At 41.3% G+C, this 15,915-nt stretch overlaps 1 protein-coding gene across 1 annotated transcript in view; it reads right to left on the reverse strand.

The window, feature by feature from the left end:
- Nucleotides 1–15,915, reverse strand: part of LOC140494699 (potassium/sodium hyperpolarization-activated cyclic nucleotide-gated channel 2-like) — a 126,223-nt gene that overhangs the window by 67,893 nt on the left and 42,415 nt on the right. Inside the window, exons 3-4 of the mRNA XM_072594190.1 lie at nucleotides 13,867–14,028; nucleotides 7,748–7,966 (exon numbers count right to left, since the gene is read on the reverse strand). Coding sequence (XP_072450291.1) covers nucleotides 7,748–7,966; nucleotides 13,867–14,028 — 381 coding nt within the window. The remainder of the gene's footprint in view (nucleotides 1–7,747; nucleotides 7,967–13,866; nucleotides 14,029–15,915) is intronic.

Raw genomic sequence — 15,915 nt, forward strand, 5'->3', positions numbered from 1 at the left:
GAATTGAAAGAAATCTGCCTTTTAAAGTTGAAGATGCTTTTTGCACCTGTTTCCCCTGAAAAGGAAATGGGACACTACTTTATTCTGTCAATTTCAGGAAATACATCTTGATGCTTGTGTAAAGACAGCTGTAGCCATTATGAATGTCTAACTAGGTTTCAAAATGTAATAATGGCTTCAGGTCAGCAGGCTGTCTACTGATTCAAGAACAATTGAAACTTCCGGCAATCTATTAGACGAGAATATTGGGGGCGGAAGAGTGGCTGTCTTTGTGGAGTTTGCACATTCTCCGTGTCAGCGTGGGTTTCCTCCGGGTGCTCTGGTTTCCTCCCACAATCTAAAGATGTGCAGGTCAGATGAATTGGCCATGCTAAATCGCCCATAGTGTTAGGTGCATTAGTTGGGGGCAAATATAGTGTAGTGTAATGGGTCTGGGTGGGTCACTCTTCAGTGGGTCAGTGTGGACTTGTTGGGCCAAAGGGCCTGTTTCCATACTATAGGGAATTTAATCTAATATGTCTTTTGTTTGTTCACGGGCATCTAAAGGATTACAATTTTTTTATTCTCCAGTAGATATTTTTAACAGTACGAATGCAAGTCTGGCATGTATTCAGAGTTTTATTATAGTTTCATCTCATTAACTTTGCTATTCACTGTCTCTAAAGGAGTACACATAGTGCATATCGGATGAGCCTTTTGAAGGCAGAAGGTAAAACCTCATTTTCCTGGCAGCAAATTAAAGTAAGGTTAATATGTTCTCAGAAACTTACAGACAGGGCAGCTTTTACATTCATTAGCAAGTTCTGATTACTCATCAACATCCCAACTCACTGAAATTATGCTCATGCATGCAATATTGCACATAACTGGTGAGGTACGCTTCTTCCTCCTGAGGAATGAAGGGAACAAACTGGGATATGGTGGGAGAATCAAAGGGAGAGGGATAACAAGACAAGAAAGGGTAACCATAAAACACAGGAACCACAGTAGGCCATTCAACAAAACCATGGCTGATCTCAACTTCATTTTCTTGCTTTTTCCCCTTAAGCCACAATTCCCTTACTGATTACAAATCTATTTCTGCCATAAATATACTTAATTACTTAATCATGAGTGCGGTAGTTGCATATCAAGGGTGGGCAACACAATGGGATAAGCATAATAACTGAATAAGGGCAGTGTCATTTTAGGAATCTGTTTGGGAGTGGTGTCAAATGAAAGAGCAGGAGTATTGAGGAAAGTAGTCAGGTGAAAAACCTCTGGAGGCAATTTTGAAAAAAGACAATGAATGCCACAGGCAAGGAGAAGGCCATTTCTAGTGATGGAGAGAAAATGTATTCTCTAGGGAGAAGGTAAAGGGTGAAGGAAACATTTGTAGCAATCTTTCTTTAAATCAGTTTTCAAAATAAGTCCTCTCAGAGGATGCACAGGACAAATGCAAATGACCTGAGATCTCCTGCATGGACCAAAATCAGACCTTTTAACCCTGCTCCGGCTTTCTGCCCATACAATCACAGTGCATCCATAGAGGTTAATGATTTCCCTTCCTCAGAGCTGCGCTGAGACGTACCGGGCCTTAGGGCCTGAGGCTCTTCTTCTTTGGGTCTTGGCTTGAGAGTGGTGTATGGAGGCCACATAGGGAAAGTAAAACTTGTTAGCCTAACGAGGTACCTCCTTTACCAATGATTTTATGAAGAATTTGCTGCTTAATGTGCAACTGGGAGTAACTGCTTGAATGACTGGAAATAGCTGATCTTGGCTTCAAAACAGGCACATTCCCCTTGCTCTCCTGTCAGCTCAGTAAACTCTTAGAAGATGAGGAAATTTACGTTAAGTATCCCCCCTTCACATTAAGGAACATCAGCATGTACACATGAATATTTTGCATTGGCACATACCCTGGCAAAGTACAGGGTCAATTTGCCCTCTTATGACAGTACTGCCAGGTAGTCTTGAGCCATCCACACATGCCAACCTCTGCTGTCACCTCTTTCAGCCTGTCTTCATCACTCATAAGTTTAATTGGAAGCACACTAGCTTTCGGAGTGATGCTCCTTCATCAGGTGGTAGTGGAGGTTGTCGCTCCGAAAGCTAGTGTGCTTCCAATTAAACCTGTTGGACTATGACCTGGTGTTGTGTGATTTTTAACTTTGTACACCCCAGTCCAACACTGGCATCTCCAAATCATGACTTCATCAGTCATAACTGTCTTTTGTTGCCATCCCCACAGAAAAGCACCTTCCTTCTCTCCTGGATAGCCTCCTGAACCATGGGGAGGCACCAATAAATCATCAGGGTGACATCTTCAGGGTGGTTAGTTTTGACGAACAGAGGTTGTGTGATCCTCCTGGGTGGTAGAGGGTATGGTGGAATCCAAATATATTTTAAATATAGCATCTGGATATGGCAGGCAGGAGAAAAATCCTCTGCATGCTTGCCCATAACATTTGGTGTTGCACTCATGCATGACAATACAATGAGCTCAAAACACAATTGCGTGATGAAACCCAGCTCACCTTCAATGGATGTACCTCCCAGTTTTTGGCCCACTTAGAGTCATAGAAATTACAGCATGGAATCAGGGCCTTTGGTATAACTTGTCCATGCTGACCAGATATCCTAAATTAATCTAATCCCATTTTCCAGCATTTGGTCCATATCCCCCTAAACCCTGCCTATTCATGTTCCCCTCCTGATGCCTTTTAACTGTAACTGTAATTGTACCAGCCTCCACCACATCCTCTGGCAGCTCATTCCATGTATGCACCACCCTCTGCAAAAAATATTTGCCTCAGAGGTCCTTTTTAAATGTTTCCTCTCTCAACTTAAACCTATGCCCTCTAGTTTTGGACTCCTTCACTCTGGGAAAAAGACCTTGCCTATTTGCCCTATCCACGCCCCTCATGATTTAATAAACCTCTATAAGGTCACCCCTCAGCCTCCGACGCTCCAGGGAAAACAGCCCCAGCCTATTCAGCCTCTCCCTCTAGCTCAAACCCTCCAAACCTGGCAACATCCTTGTAAATCTTTTCTCAACCCTTTCAAAATTCACACTTCCAGATATAGGAGCAGAATTAAGGCTTTTGGCACATTGAGTCTACTCTGCCATATGATAATAGTTGATTTTTTTTAACCCATTTTCACGTCTTCTCTCCATAACCTTTGATCTCCTTACTGATGAAGAACCTAGCTAACTCTGCCTTATAGAGGCTCAATGACTGGGCCTCCACTTCCACAATTAGTCTCAAAAACTTTCACCCATTTAATAACCACAGGGATTTCAATGAAATATCTTTGAGAACCTCCAAAGTATCAGGGACTACAATTAGAAAAGCTTTTTACTTGGTTGCTACAAAACAGCTTGAGTTGTTTCCACAATTAGTAAATACTCTTTCTTTCTATTAGAGAAGCCTGTAATAAGTCTCTGCTGAGAAGAAAATCAATATTAAACAGCCATTTGAAAGGCTCTCAATTTCCCATTTCATTTTTAATCAGTTATATTTTCCATTGAGAAACCTTGGCACAGAAATTTAGTTATTTTTGAGATTTCAGTTCTTCTGTAGTTTACTGACTTAATTTACTGACTGACAAAATGTGGTCACGACTTAGGTTTAGCTGTTTGCTGTACAATTTGGCAGCCATTCATGCCATCACAGCACAATTGAATCACTGAAGCTTGTAAGAGATTTGAACTTTCATTTTGGCTTCAGTGAAGGACAGATAAAACAATATACAGTGAATCAATTGACCAAATTCTAAAAACGTATGTTACATAATGGTTTCACTTTCGACTGTGATTCAGCAGTTTCAAAGTTTATAATAGTTGCATTTCTCTTCATTTCCTTTGTCTTCGTTTATCACCTTCCTGTCCTGAAGGCACAACCCCTGGATACACTTGCCACCAATAACCCCTGTGCTCTTGGTACCATTTTTCTAAGTCTATGATCTCACGTGGCAATGTTAATTGCAACAAGGCTATGGGGGCAACTAAAATAAAACAAAGAACTGCAGAAGCTGGTGAGCTGTATAGGACATGGGTTAGGCCACTGTTGGAATATTGTGTGCAATTCTGGTCTCCTTCCTATCGGAAAGATGTTGTGAAACTGGAAAGGATTCAGAAAAGATTTACAAGGATGTTGCCAGGGTTGGAGGATTTGAGCTACAGGGAGAGGCTGAACAGGCTGGGGCTATTTTCCCTGGCGCATCGGAGGCTGAGGGGTGACCTCATAGAGGTTTATAAAATCATGAGGGGCATGGATAGGATAAATAGGTAAAGTCTTTTCCCTGGGGTGGGGGAGTCCAGAACAAGAGGACATAGGTTTAGGGTGAGAGGGGAAAGATATAAAAGAGACCTACGGAGCAACATTTTCATGCAGAGGAATGAGCTGCCAGAGGAAGTGGTGGAGGCTAGTACAAATGCAACATTTAAAAGGCATCTGGATGGGTATATGAATAGGAAAGGACTGGAGGAATATGGGTCAGGTGCTGGCAGTTGGGACTAGATTGGGTTGGGATATCTGGTCAGCATGGATGAGTTGGACCGAAGGGTTCGTTTCCATGCTGTACATCTCTATGACGCTATGACTCAAGCGGAAGCAAAAACAGGAAGTGCTGGAGAAACTCAGCAGGACTGGCAGCCTCTGTGGGGGGAAAGCAAAGTTAATGCTTTGAGTCCGATGACCCTTCATCGGAATGATTGGCAGCTTCAACAAAATTTGCAAAATGGCCCTTGGTGGACCATGGTGGTCCATTGACAGCAACACAGTAAATAGGATCCTGTATCAGAACCAGTCCTGCTTTTATTTCTCGTTATGATCTTATTCACGTCCTCTATGAAAACCAAATTTATACAATGCATAATTTATCAACATTGACCAGAAGCTAAACTGGGAGAAAGTGAGGACTGCAGATGCTGGCGATCAGAGTCGAGAGTGTGGTGCTGGAAAAGCACAACAGTTCAGGCAGCATCCGAGGAGCAGGAGGGTCGACGTTTCAGGCATAAGCCCTTCAGAAACTAAATAGGACTAGCCATAATAATTTAAGGGCTCTTGTGGTGCAGTGGTAGTGTCCCTACCTCTAAACTAGAAGGTCCAACTTTAAACATCACCTGCCCTGAGCAAGTTGATTAAAAATATACACAAGAGCAAATGAGAGGCTTGGCATCCTATAGAGAGTAACTCACCTCCAGACTGCCCAAAGCCTGTCCACCATCTACAAGACACATGCCACAAGTGTGATGGAAAACTGCCTAGTTGAACACAGTTCTAGTAACACTCAGGAGGCTTGACACAATCCAGGACAAAGTAACCCATTTGATTAGCACCACCGCCACAAACATTCACTCCCTCCACCCCCACCAATGCTCGGCAATAGTAATGTGCAACGTCTACAAGTTGTACTGCAGAAATTCACCAAGACACCTTGAACAGCACCATCCAAATCCACGATCACTACTACCTAGAAAGATGGAAAGTAGCATATACATGAGAACACCATCACCCCAAATTTCCTCCAAGCTACTCATCATCCTGACTTGAAAATATATCACTGGTCCTTTAGTGTCGCTGGGTCAAACTTGTGAATCTCCCTCTGAAGTGGCATTTTGAGCATAGCTTACAGATTGCAGCGGTTCAAGAAGGTAGCTCCTCACCACCTTCTCAAGGGCAACTGGGATGGATAATAAACGCTGGCCAGGCAGCGATGTCTATATCTCATGACGATTTTGTTAAAAACATGAGCAGTCTTAAAACAGAACCATAAAATATCATCAAATATCTCCTATGAAATTGTTTGGTTACAAATATGCGAGAGATCCTCACAAGCAACTTTAACTTAATTTTGACTTTTAACTTTATGTCAAAACTCAAATTATTTATCACAGAACATTCATAAAATGGTCAGAGCACAGAGGAGCTGTCCAACCCACTGTGACTCTGCTGGTTTTCAGGAGGAACTCACTTAGTCCCATTACTTACCTTTTCTTCATGGATCCACAAATAATTTACAATTCCCATGTTTGCTTTGTCTGAATCTGCTTAAATATTTCTTGCCAACTTTACTTAATGCCTTGTCTGAGACTTTGGAGCCATCACGACTTCAAGTATTTTTCACGACGCTAGTAGATTTTTGTTTTATACTCAGAATGTCCGGGTTGTATTGGATACACCCACAGGCAGGTACGTTCAAGATGCCAACCACTCATTTCTTAGAAAGGTTTTCCTTCGCATCACTATTGCTTCTTTTGGCAATTACCCTCACTCAGTCTCCTCTGGTTTCAATACTTTCACAATTTCTCCATAGCTCTGTCCATAACACCCCACTAAATTTGAACATTTCTATCAAATATCCTGCTAATCTTCTCTTCTCTAATTTCTCCAATTTATCTGCCCAACTGATATTCCCTGGAAATATTACTGTGAAACTTTTCTGCACCTTTTCTCGAGCTACTATTCCAGTTATTTTTAAAAGTCTCCAAAGGAATCATTGAGCATAGTTGGAACCTGACTATATATTATAATGAATCTGCATACACTTTACATAATATCAAAAACTTTGCTGTTAGACCACCCCATCCATAAGCTCCAACTGATATCTTTCCAGGGTCAGATCAGGTTCCAGATTCTCACTACAACTCTGGTGTCAGTACGAATCATTCAGCAACTATGCTTATAGTGTTATGTTAAAGTGTCATTTTACATTTTAACAAATGTCTCCATACTTTTCTCCTTGGAATGCCTTGGTTCCTTCTGACATGAATGGTCAGTCATGTGTTCATTTTTTGTTACACTTTGTAATGTCTTCCTAGAGTCTCGATAACCAGAATTGGAAGCAATAATGTGAAAAAAACCCAATAAACAACTCCCTCTGATGATGCACTCTCTGATATTTTGATTGTATAATTAAATATTTGTTCTCTGATGTGCTGACCATAGTTACCCCTATAACTCTTTTGTCCTCACCATCATCTCTTCTGATCCAATTCATGAAGCACTTACGAAAAATAGGCAACAATATTTCACACTTCTCTTAATTTCATTTAATCAATTACTACCTTACCTAACTTGCTCTGCAGTTTGCTTGCCTCTTCTTAATTTGTTTACCCATCAGCAGTTTAGTATTGTTTGTGAATTTGTAATTTTACATTGAGTTAAAGTTAGGGCACTGGTATAATTTTAAAAAAAACACTAAGACCATAATACCAATACTTCCAGTACTTCCTCCAATATATATACTTCAAAATAATACCCACAAGTACCTGACCTTCTGGTCACTCTCGTGTCATTTCCCAAGATTTACCCTGAAACTCAAACCATTTAATCTCAAGTAAAAGGCTTTCTTGCATTAACTGACCACAATTTTCAGAGCCTGGATACATTGTAGTATGTTTATTTTGGATACCGTTTCCTGAATGTCATTCAGAATCTTTTCCCTGTGTATCCATGTTGGTTGTAGATCATTAACCTATTATAAAATGTAATATTCTGAGTAGCTGTTTGTAGGTGCGTGCTATTTTACCAATATACACATTGCCAATGGTTTCAGAAACAACTTATGTGCAATGATATTGCATGGATATGCTCAGGGATATGATCTTATTATGTACATTACTCACATAGAAGCCTTGATGAAATGTGTGATCTGGTTAATGTTGATTCATTGAGAATTGCACTGATCCCAACATTTTATGGACAATGTTAAATCACTGTGATGTTATTACACATTGAAAATGTTCATATAAGCATCCTACCTTTTCTTGGTACTGACGGCGCGATGAATCCAAAGATTGGATTAGGGCAGTCGCATGACCAATAAACATGGCATAACAGGTGGCACCAACTATCATGCTTAGCATTGTTAGCCAGATGTCAGACATGCTTTCTGGAGCTTGGCGGCCATAGCCTATACAGAGCATGTGGCTCATTGCCTTAAACAGTGCAAAAGAATAGAGCTCACTCCAGGAATCATTCTGTTGAACAAAGGAAAAAGAAAATGGAAAATCAAAAATAAATTAAAAACATTGCTTAAATATTGTATCCTTTTATCTGCCACACCTCACTTTTTAATTGAACTCTTCAATGTTTGAAAATTAACAACAGATCATTTAATTTGGAAGATTACTGTACCATTTTCAGTTTTGAGAGTGTTGGGGAACAGGATAGGAAATGAAGTGGAAGGACAAAGGTGAATGGAAATGAATAGGAGAAGAGCAAGGTGTTGAAGAGAAGAATTAATATGTATTTAGATATAAATGGATAAGATGGCATATGTTTCTAAATCAATTCATCTATCTATAAGAAATTAAATATTTCACAATTGGGGATACATCATGTGCTCACAGAATAGTCATTTTTATTTTCATTTTCTCTTGATTAAACACCATGTAAATAATCCTAAAGTAGAGGACATGCATGCCCCAGCTAAACAGGTAGGCCTTCACTCCTTAGAATTTAGGAAGAATGAGAAATGATCTTACTGAAACATACAGAATTCTGAGGGCACTTGACAAGATAAATGTTGAGATGATGTTTCCATTAGTTGCAGGGAGGGTGGTCTTGAAACAAAGGACATTGTTACAGAAACAGGGAACAGTCCCTTAAAGCTGAGATGTGATGTGATTTCTCCTGTCAAAGGATAACAAATACTTGGAATCCTCACCCCAGGGGCTAGATCGCTGCAAGTATTTGAAGAGAAGGTAGATAGATTTTTGAAATCCTGGGGTGAGTGGAGGAACTGCAACAAGAGAGGAGTGAGACCTGGGACAGATTAACCACCATTTTATTGAATAATGGGGCAGACTTAAAGGCTTGAATGGCTAATTCTGCTCCTATTTCTTAGGTTCTTATGGTTATACTTAACTCTAAGAAGTCAAAGTACAGCACAGGGGGAATCCTTACAATCCATGTGCCATGCCAGAAGAAATTTGTTTTTCATAAAATAATGTGATGTTAAATACAATCTGAGCTGTAGGGTTGAACAATCTCTGCAAGTGATCATTTTCAAATTACTTTAATTATGGAGAATTAACAAAATTCACAGCATTTTCTGTGTGGGCGAAGGATTTTTTTTAAAAATTGGTCTCTTCAAAACATACCCTAAAGAAAATGCTAAAAATAATTTCAGCCTGGCTGATAGAGGTATTTTAAGTTACAAACACAAGCATTCTGACTTTTAATTTGATGAAAAAATGTATTCTGATAGAAGGGAACGCAATTAAATTAAAGCTAAAGATTGTCCAACAGCTTCCTGTTGCAAGAAATATAACAAGAATACACTTGTCGATAATTACATTTGACAGAGAATGGTTATAAAATGCATTATTACATTCCTGTAGCTATTCGTAAAATATGAAACATCAACTGTCTCCTAACATCACTTTCTATTCTTGAAAAAATGATGAAACATGAACAACTCATTAATTTTTTATTTTGAGAATAAGGAACTCATTTCAATAGAAATGAGACATGAGATAGCCAAAAGAGACTGTACAACAAAAAGCACACCAGACTAACACAGAACAAAATATGGTTCATTGATCATTGATTACAGAACTGGACAGCACAGAGACTCAATGCTTGGCTTTATGAGTGGAGTTTTCCCTTTTGAATCTCAAGTATGGTATTAGTGCATTGGATGGCCTCCCATCAACCAAATTCTGTGTGTATGATCACACCCGGTCACATGCTTCATGTCTACGCAAGTGAGACATCGCTCGAGTTACTTGGTGAATTGTATGGCAAGAGGGCTCAAAGTTCTTGGCATTAGTCATAAAACATAGAACATAGAAAAATACAGCACCGAACAGGCCCTTCGGCCAACGATATTAAACCTTCTGGGTTCAAAAAGTGTGATGCCATATTTACTGGCCAACTGGACACCACTTCAGGTTCTGCAAGCCAGGACCATCCACATAGCCAGGACCATCCACATAGCCAGGACCATCCACATAGCCAGGACCATCCACATAGCCCAGGACCATCCACATAGCCAGGACCATCCACATAGCCAGGACCATCCACATAGCCAGGACCATCCACATAGCCCAGGACCATCCACATAGCCCAGGACCATCCACATAGCCCAGGACCATCCACATAGCCCAGGACCATCTACATAGCCAGGACCATCCACATAGCCCAGGACCATCCACATAGCTAGGACCATCCACATAGCCAGGACCATCCACATAGCCAGGACCATCCACATAGCCAGGACCATCCACATAGCCCAGGGCCATCCACATAGCCAGGACCATCCACATAGCCCAGGACCATCCACATAGCCCAGGACCATCCACATAGCCCAGGACCATCCACATAGCCCAGGACCATCCACATAGCCCAGGACCATCTACATAGCCAGGACCATCCACATAGCCCAGGACCATCCACATAGCTAGGACCATCCACATAGCCAGGACCATCCACATAGCCAGGACCATCCACATAGCCAGGACCATCCACATAGCCCAGGGCCATCCACATAGCCAGGACCATCCACATAGCCCAGGACCATCCACATAGCCCAGGACCATCCACATAGCCCAGGACCATCTACATAGCTAGGACCATCCACATAGCCAGGACCATCCACATAGCCCAGGACCATCCACATAGCTAGGACCATCCACATAGCCAGGACCATCCACATAGCCCAGGACCATCTACATAGCCAGGACCATCCACATAGCCCAGGACCATCCACATAGCTAGGACCATCCACATAGCCAGGACCATCCACATAGCCAGGACCATCCACATAGCCAGGACCATCCACATAGCCCAGGGCCATCCACATAGCCAGGACCATCCACATAGCCCAGGACCATCCACATAGCCCAGGACCATCCACATAGCCCAGGACCATCTACATAGCTAGGACCATCTACATAGCCCAGGGCCATCCACATAGCCAGGACCATCCACATAGCCCAGGGCCATCCACATAGCCCAGGACCATCTACATAGCCAGGACCATCCACATAGCCCAGGACCATCCACATAGCCCAGGACCATCCACATAGCCCAGGACCATCTACATAGCTAGGACCATCCACATAGCCAGGACCATCCACATAGCCAGGACCATCCACATAGCTAGGACCATCCACATAGCCCAGGACCATCCACATAGCCCAGGACCATCTACATAGCTAGGACCATCTACATAGCCCAGGGCCATCCACATAGCCAGGACCATCCACATAGCCCAGGGCCATCCACATAGCCCAGGACCATCTACATAGCCAGGACCATCCACATAGGCAGGACCATCCACATAGCCAGGACCATCCACATAGCTAGGACCATCCACATAGCCCAGGACCATCCACATAGCCCAGGGCCATCTACATAGCCCAGGACCATCCACATAGCTAGGACCATCCACATAGCCCAGGACCATCCACATAGCCCAGGACCATCCACATAGCCCAGGACCATCCACATAGCCAGGACCATCCACATAGCCTTGCTGGTCACTTCTACAAGATACTCCAACAAAAAAGAACAATAGTTGCTTCCCACTGCACAGAACATGCCTTTATGGTTGGTCAGGATCACAGAAAAATTGGGTTATCCTCTTTCCGGCCAGTAGAATAAAGATTCTTGGCATCAGACATGTCCACCCTGGGCACAGATGGCAACACAGGTGAGTGTTGTTGAAAAGGGAAAACAAATAGAGCTGATAATCAAGTCAATTATCACTTGATCTACAAGTGGTACCATCTTCTTTCTGCTACCTCACACTCACAGGACCATCTCTGTCTCACTCTGCCGCTGCACAGACATCCCAAAAACAGTTACAGTCTGCATGCCTCAGCATCACATACTGTCCACTCAATGGCTCCCACCCACTTCATCCTCTCAAGCTACGAGCTCTGCTTGCTCTCTGTACTTCCTGTGCATTTGCTGGGCATATCTCACCACCTGGCAGTGCTACTGTTTGCTCACAAACTGCTGTTGCACCCATTCCCATTAAATTCGATTCCTCCCTCAACTCACTGCAGGAATAAAACTGGCCCATAACCAGGCCAAGACTGGCCAGTGATGTGGTGACATCAAGTTCCTTTGAGGAAAGGGCCATTGCGCTATCCAGAGAAGACCAGGATTATTCTTGTGATGACAAGGCAATGCCAACAGATCAGCAACCCAGTGAGCAATGTTTTGTTCTGCTCTTTTCAAATGAGCACAAATGCTAACACGTTGGCCTGCATACATTTCTCTCCAATTCAGAAACACAAAGATAGGAACGGGGTAGGCCATTTGGCATTTTGACCCTGCTCCGCCATCCATCTCAATACCCTGTTTCTGCCTACTGCCCATATCCTTTGATCCCTTTAGCCCTAAGGACTATAACTAACTCCCTTATGAAAATATTCAAATTTTGGCCTCAACCATTTTCTACAGGCTCACCACTCTCTGTGTGAAACGATTTCTCATCTCAGTCCTAAATGAGATAGATTGTGACCCCTGATTCTCGACTCCCTAGTTATCAGGAACATCTTTCCTGCATTTACTCTGTCTAGTCCTGTTAGATTTTTATAGATTTCTATGAGATCCCAACTTCACCAACTAGATCTCTCCCTGTTCTTCTACAGGTTCTACCTGTACTCAGGAATGCTCAATAGGGAAAAGGCTACAGTCTGATCCTCTCTGTGACAACACCACCTCTGTGGAGAACCCTCTTTGGATGCACCAGCAATGTATTCACAAAAACCCTCCAAAAGCACACCTTGGAGGTACATTCATCAGAATAGACTCAAGACACAATCCAGTGAACACATCATTAGGAATGTACATAGCCAATAAAAAGAACACACTCTTTTGGTCTCTGGCACCCCTGAGGATTACTGGAGACTAGGTACATTCACAGAACATGTCTCTCTACTCAGCTATAAGTGATAAGATAAAAGAAGGTGGGCACTGACCAGTGTAGGTAAATCACCAATAGACAGTACAGTAATAGAGAAACCCTGCCTAATTTCTGAACTAGGATAATGAGGAAAGAATGCTTTTTTAATTACTACCTCAGAAAAACTTTCATCTTAGCCTACATATAAACATTCATGCTAAAATTCTGACATTGGTAGGTTTATGAGCCCAGTTGCGTGCTTGGAGAGGTTAGGGAGATGTCATGCATAGTGACAATGGAAACACCTAATGCAGTTGTTCTAAAGAAATTACTTGTACTAAATTTGAATGAAAAAATTGTTCTCAATAATTAATATTGAAGTTAAAACATAACTTATCATTTTGATGCAGATACAGATCATTCCATGATGTAGAGAACATCAACATGTTAGCACTTGTAGAAGTATTAAATACCAACTTCAAATTATTCTTTTATCAGGGTATTCTAATGCAGCACAATGTCATCATTTCAGACAATGGTTGAATTGGCGTTTGTGTACTTGGGAACTTTGATTGATGAGGATCATGCTAAGATCCTTCAGGAATGGAAGTGTTTTAGCTAAGATTTTGTATGACTTCACATTGCACGGTGTGTACAGATCACTTGGGAAATCCCAGTTGCTTTGGCAGCATGCACTTGTACATGTTGTAGCCTAGAGCAATGGGTAGTGACGGTATAGAAGCCAATTTCTTTGCAACATGGCTGACTAAGAATTATTCCCATTATTATCACCTGTACGTGTTGAACGAATCTTCCATGGCTATTAAGTCTTGAGGTGTGACTTGAACTCATCCAATGCATCACAAGACCTCTGTTACTTTGCTTATATCACCCAAGACAAATTATTTCACATTGTCATGCTAGAAATTGCATTATATGAAAGAAATAAGAGAAACAAAAACATTTAATCACAATGATTAAGAAATAATGCCTCATACTATAGAATTCAGTACTTACCACCATATTATTTAAAGAAACCCAGCAATCATTTGGAAAATCTTGAAGCAATGGCACAAGAAATTGTAGGCATCCATCCCAGTGGCATAAGAGAAGCATCATTCCAATAAGGTTAAATATTCGCATCACTGCACTGGCAAGGTCATAGGTCATATGAAAGATCTTTTGGTAGGAGGGAATAAAATGTGATTATAATTAGACTTTGCTTTCGTGTTTCAAACAATTTAAATAAATATGGATAATCAGAACATACAAATGTAAAAAATTATGCAATTTGTAACAATAGGATAACTAACATTATCTAATTGTTATTAATGGAGGCCAACAATTGTGTTCCTATTTTTGATTAATGGGTACTCTAAACTCCATTATTCTTTAAACAATTATCTACATTTAATAAGCCTAAAGTCATATGTCCTTATGTTATACAAAAAAGTCAAATCTCAAGATGCTGTGTATAGTTTGCTGATCATATTAGAAGCAATAGAGTGAAAATACATTATTCCATCAATAAATAACATTTCTAAATGCAACTTAAGAAATGTTATTACTTTTTCTATAATTTAGCACTGGCTCTAAGTTATCAGCCTATTATTTTAATACAGCAAATAACAGATTGGCAGATTTTTAATCGGTAAGGGAATCAATCAAAAGGTATGCGGAAAAGACAAGAAAGTGGAGTTGAAGATTATCAGATCAGTCTTGATCTCACTGAATGGTGGGGCAAACTCAATGGGCTGAATGGCCTGCCTCTATCCCAAGTCATATAGTTACTCATAGTTTAGCAAGCAATTGGTGGTGGGCATGTTACAGAACTGGGCCTTTGCCAGATTACAGGAGGTCAAATGTACGCAGAACACAAAAGTTTTAAAAGTAAAGTCTCACCTTGACTTATATCAATCATATGGCTACTTACTGAATGATTTTCAACTGGACACCAAATACAGGATTTAGGACATTCAAACTCTAATAAGCACCACCAACAGAAATATGATTAAAGGTCAATATGGAGCCACGAGGAGCCACTACAAGGAAAATGGCAAGTACTTTGCAATGGATAGTCAAAAATGAAATAACAATGAAATGAAAATTATGCAGGAGATAAAAGGTTCAGAAGAAGATTCTGGTGTGGGGTGGCACGGTGGCTCCGTGGTTGGCACTACTGTCTCACAGCACCAGAGTACCGGGTTCAATTCCAGCATCTGGTGACTGGCTGTGTGGAGTTTGCACGTTTTCCCAGTGTCCATGTGGATTTCCTCTGGGTGCTCTGGTTTCCTCCCATAGTCCAAAGATGTGCAGGTCAGGTGGATTGACCATGCTAAATTGCCCATAGTGTCAGGTTCATTCGTCAGAGGGAAATGGGTCTGGGTGGGTTAATCTTCGGAGGGTCGGTATGAACTGGTTGGGCCAAAGGGCCTGATTCCACACTGTAGGGAATTTAACCTAATCTGATATTGATCAGGCAGGGGGAATTCTATTACTTACAAGAAGCTTCAGCCTAGTAATGAATGTTTTAGTCAGAGAGTCATTCAATTGTGCTGAGTTGGATTGTGGATGCATGGCCAATGTATGATGTGGATTCGTTGAATATTATTTCGAGAATCTAGTGAACAAAAGGAAGTAAAGTTAATGAACTTGAAATTTCTACCTGCTTCAGGTTTTGTGATGACAATGTGCTGCAATCACTAAAACAAAAAAAAAAGTGGCAATACCCTGGAAGATACCTGGAGTTAACTAACTGATCACCACAGACAGGCAGTGTTACTTGTTTTCAGGATGTCAGTGGCTCTAGAGTTTGCATAATCCATACATGAGTGTATTAAGACCTAATTTCTCTACTGAAAGTTTTAGGGTGCTGCTGACATCAGGAAACAAACGTTTGAGGGAAAAGGTGCCAATTATCTTAAAATTATATCAGCAGTTTATCTACCACCTTCTCACAGGTTAAAAATCCTACTAAGGGATTCAGAAATAAGGGACAATGCACACACTAAACGTTTAAAATAACTTGGTGTGAAATGTAACGTGTCTCCTATTAAAAAGGAGACT

Source organism: Chiloscyllium punctatum, chromosome 24 (genome assembly GCF_047496795.1).
Source record: "Chiloscyllium punctatum isolate Juve2018m chromosome 24, sChiPun1.3, whole genome shotgun sequence".
NCBI classification, from domain to species: Eukaryota; Metazoa; Chordata; class Chondrichthyes; order Orectolobiformes; family Hemiscylliidae; genus Chiloscyllium; species Chiloscyllium punctatum.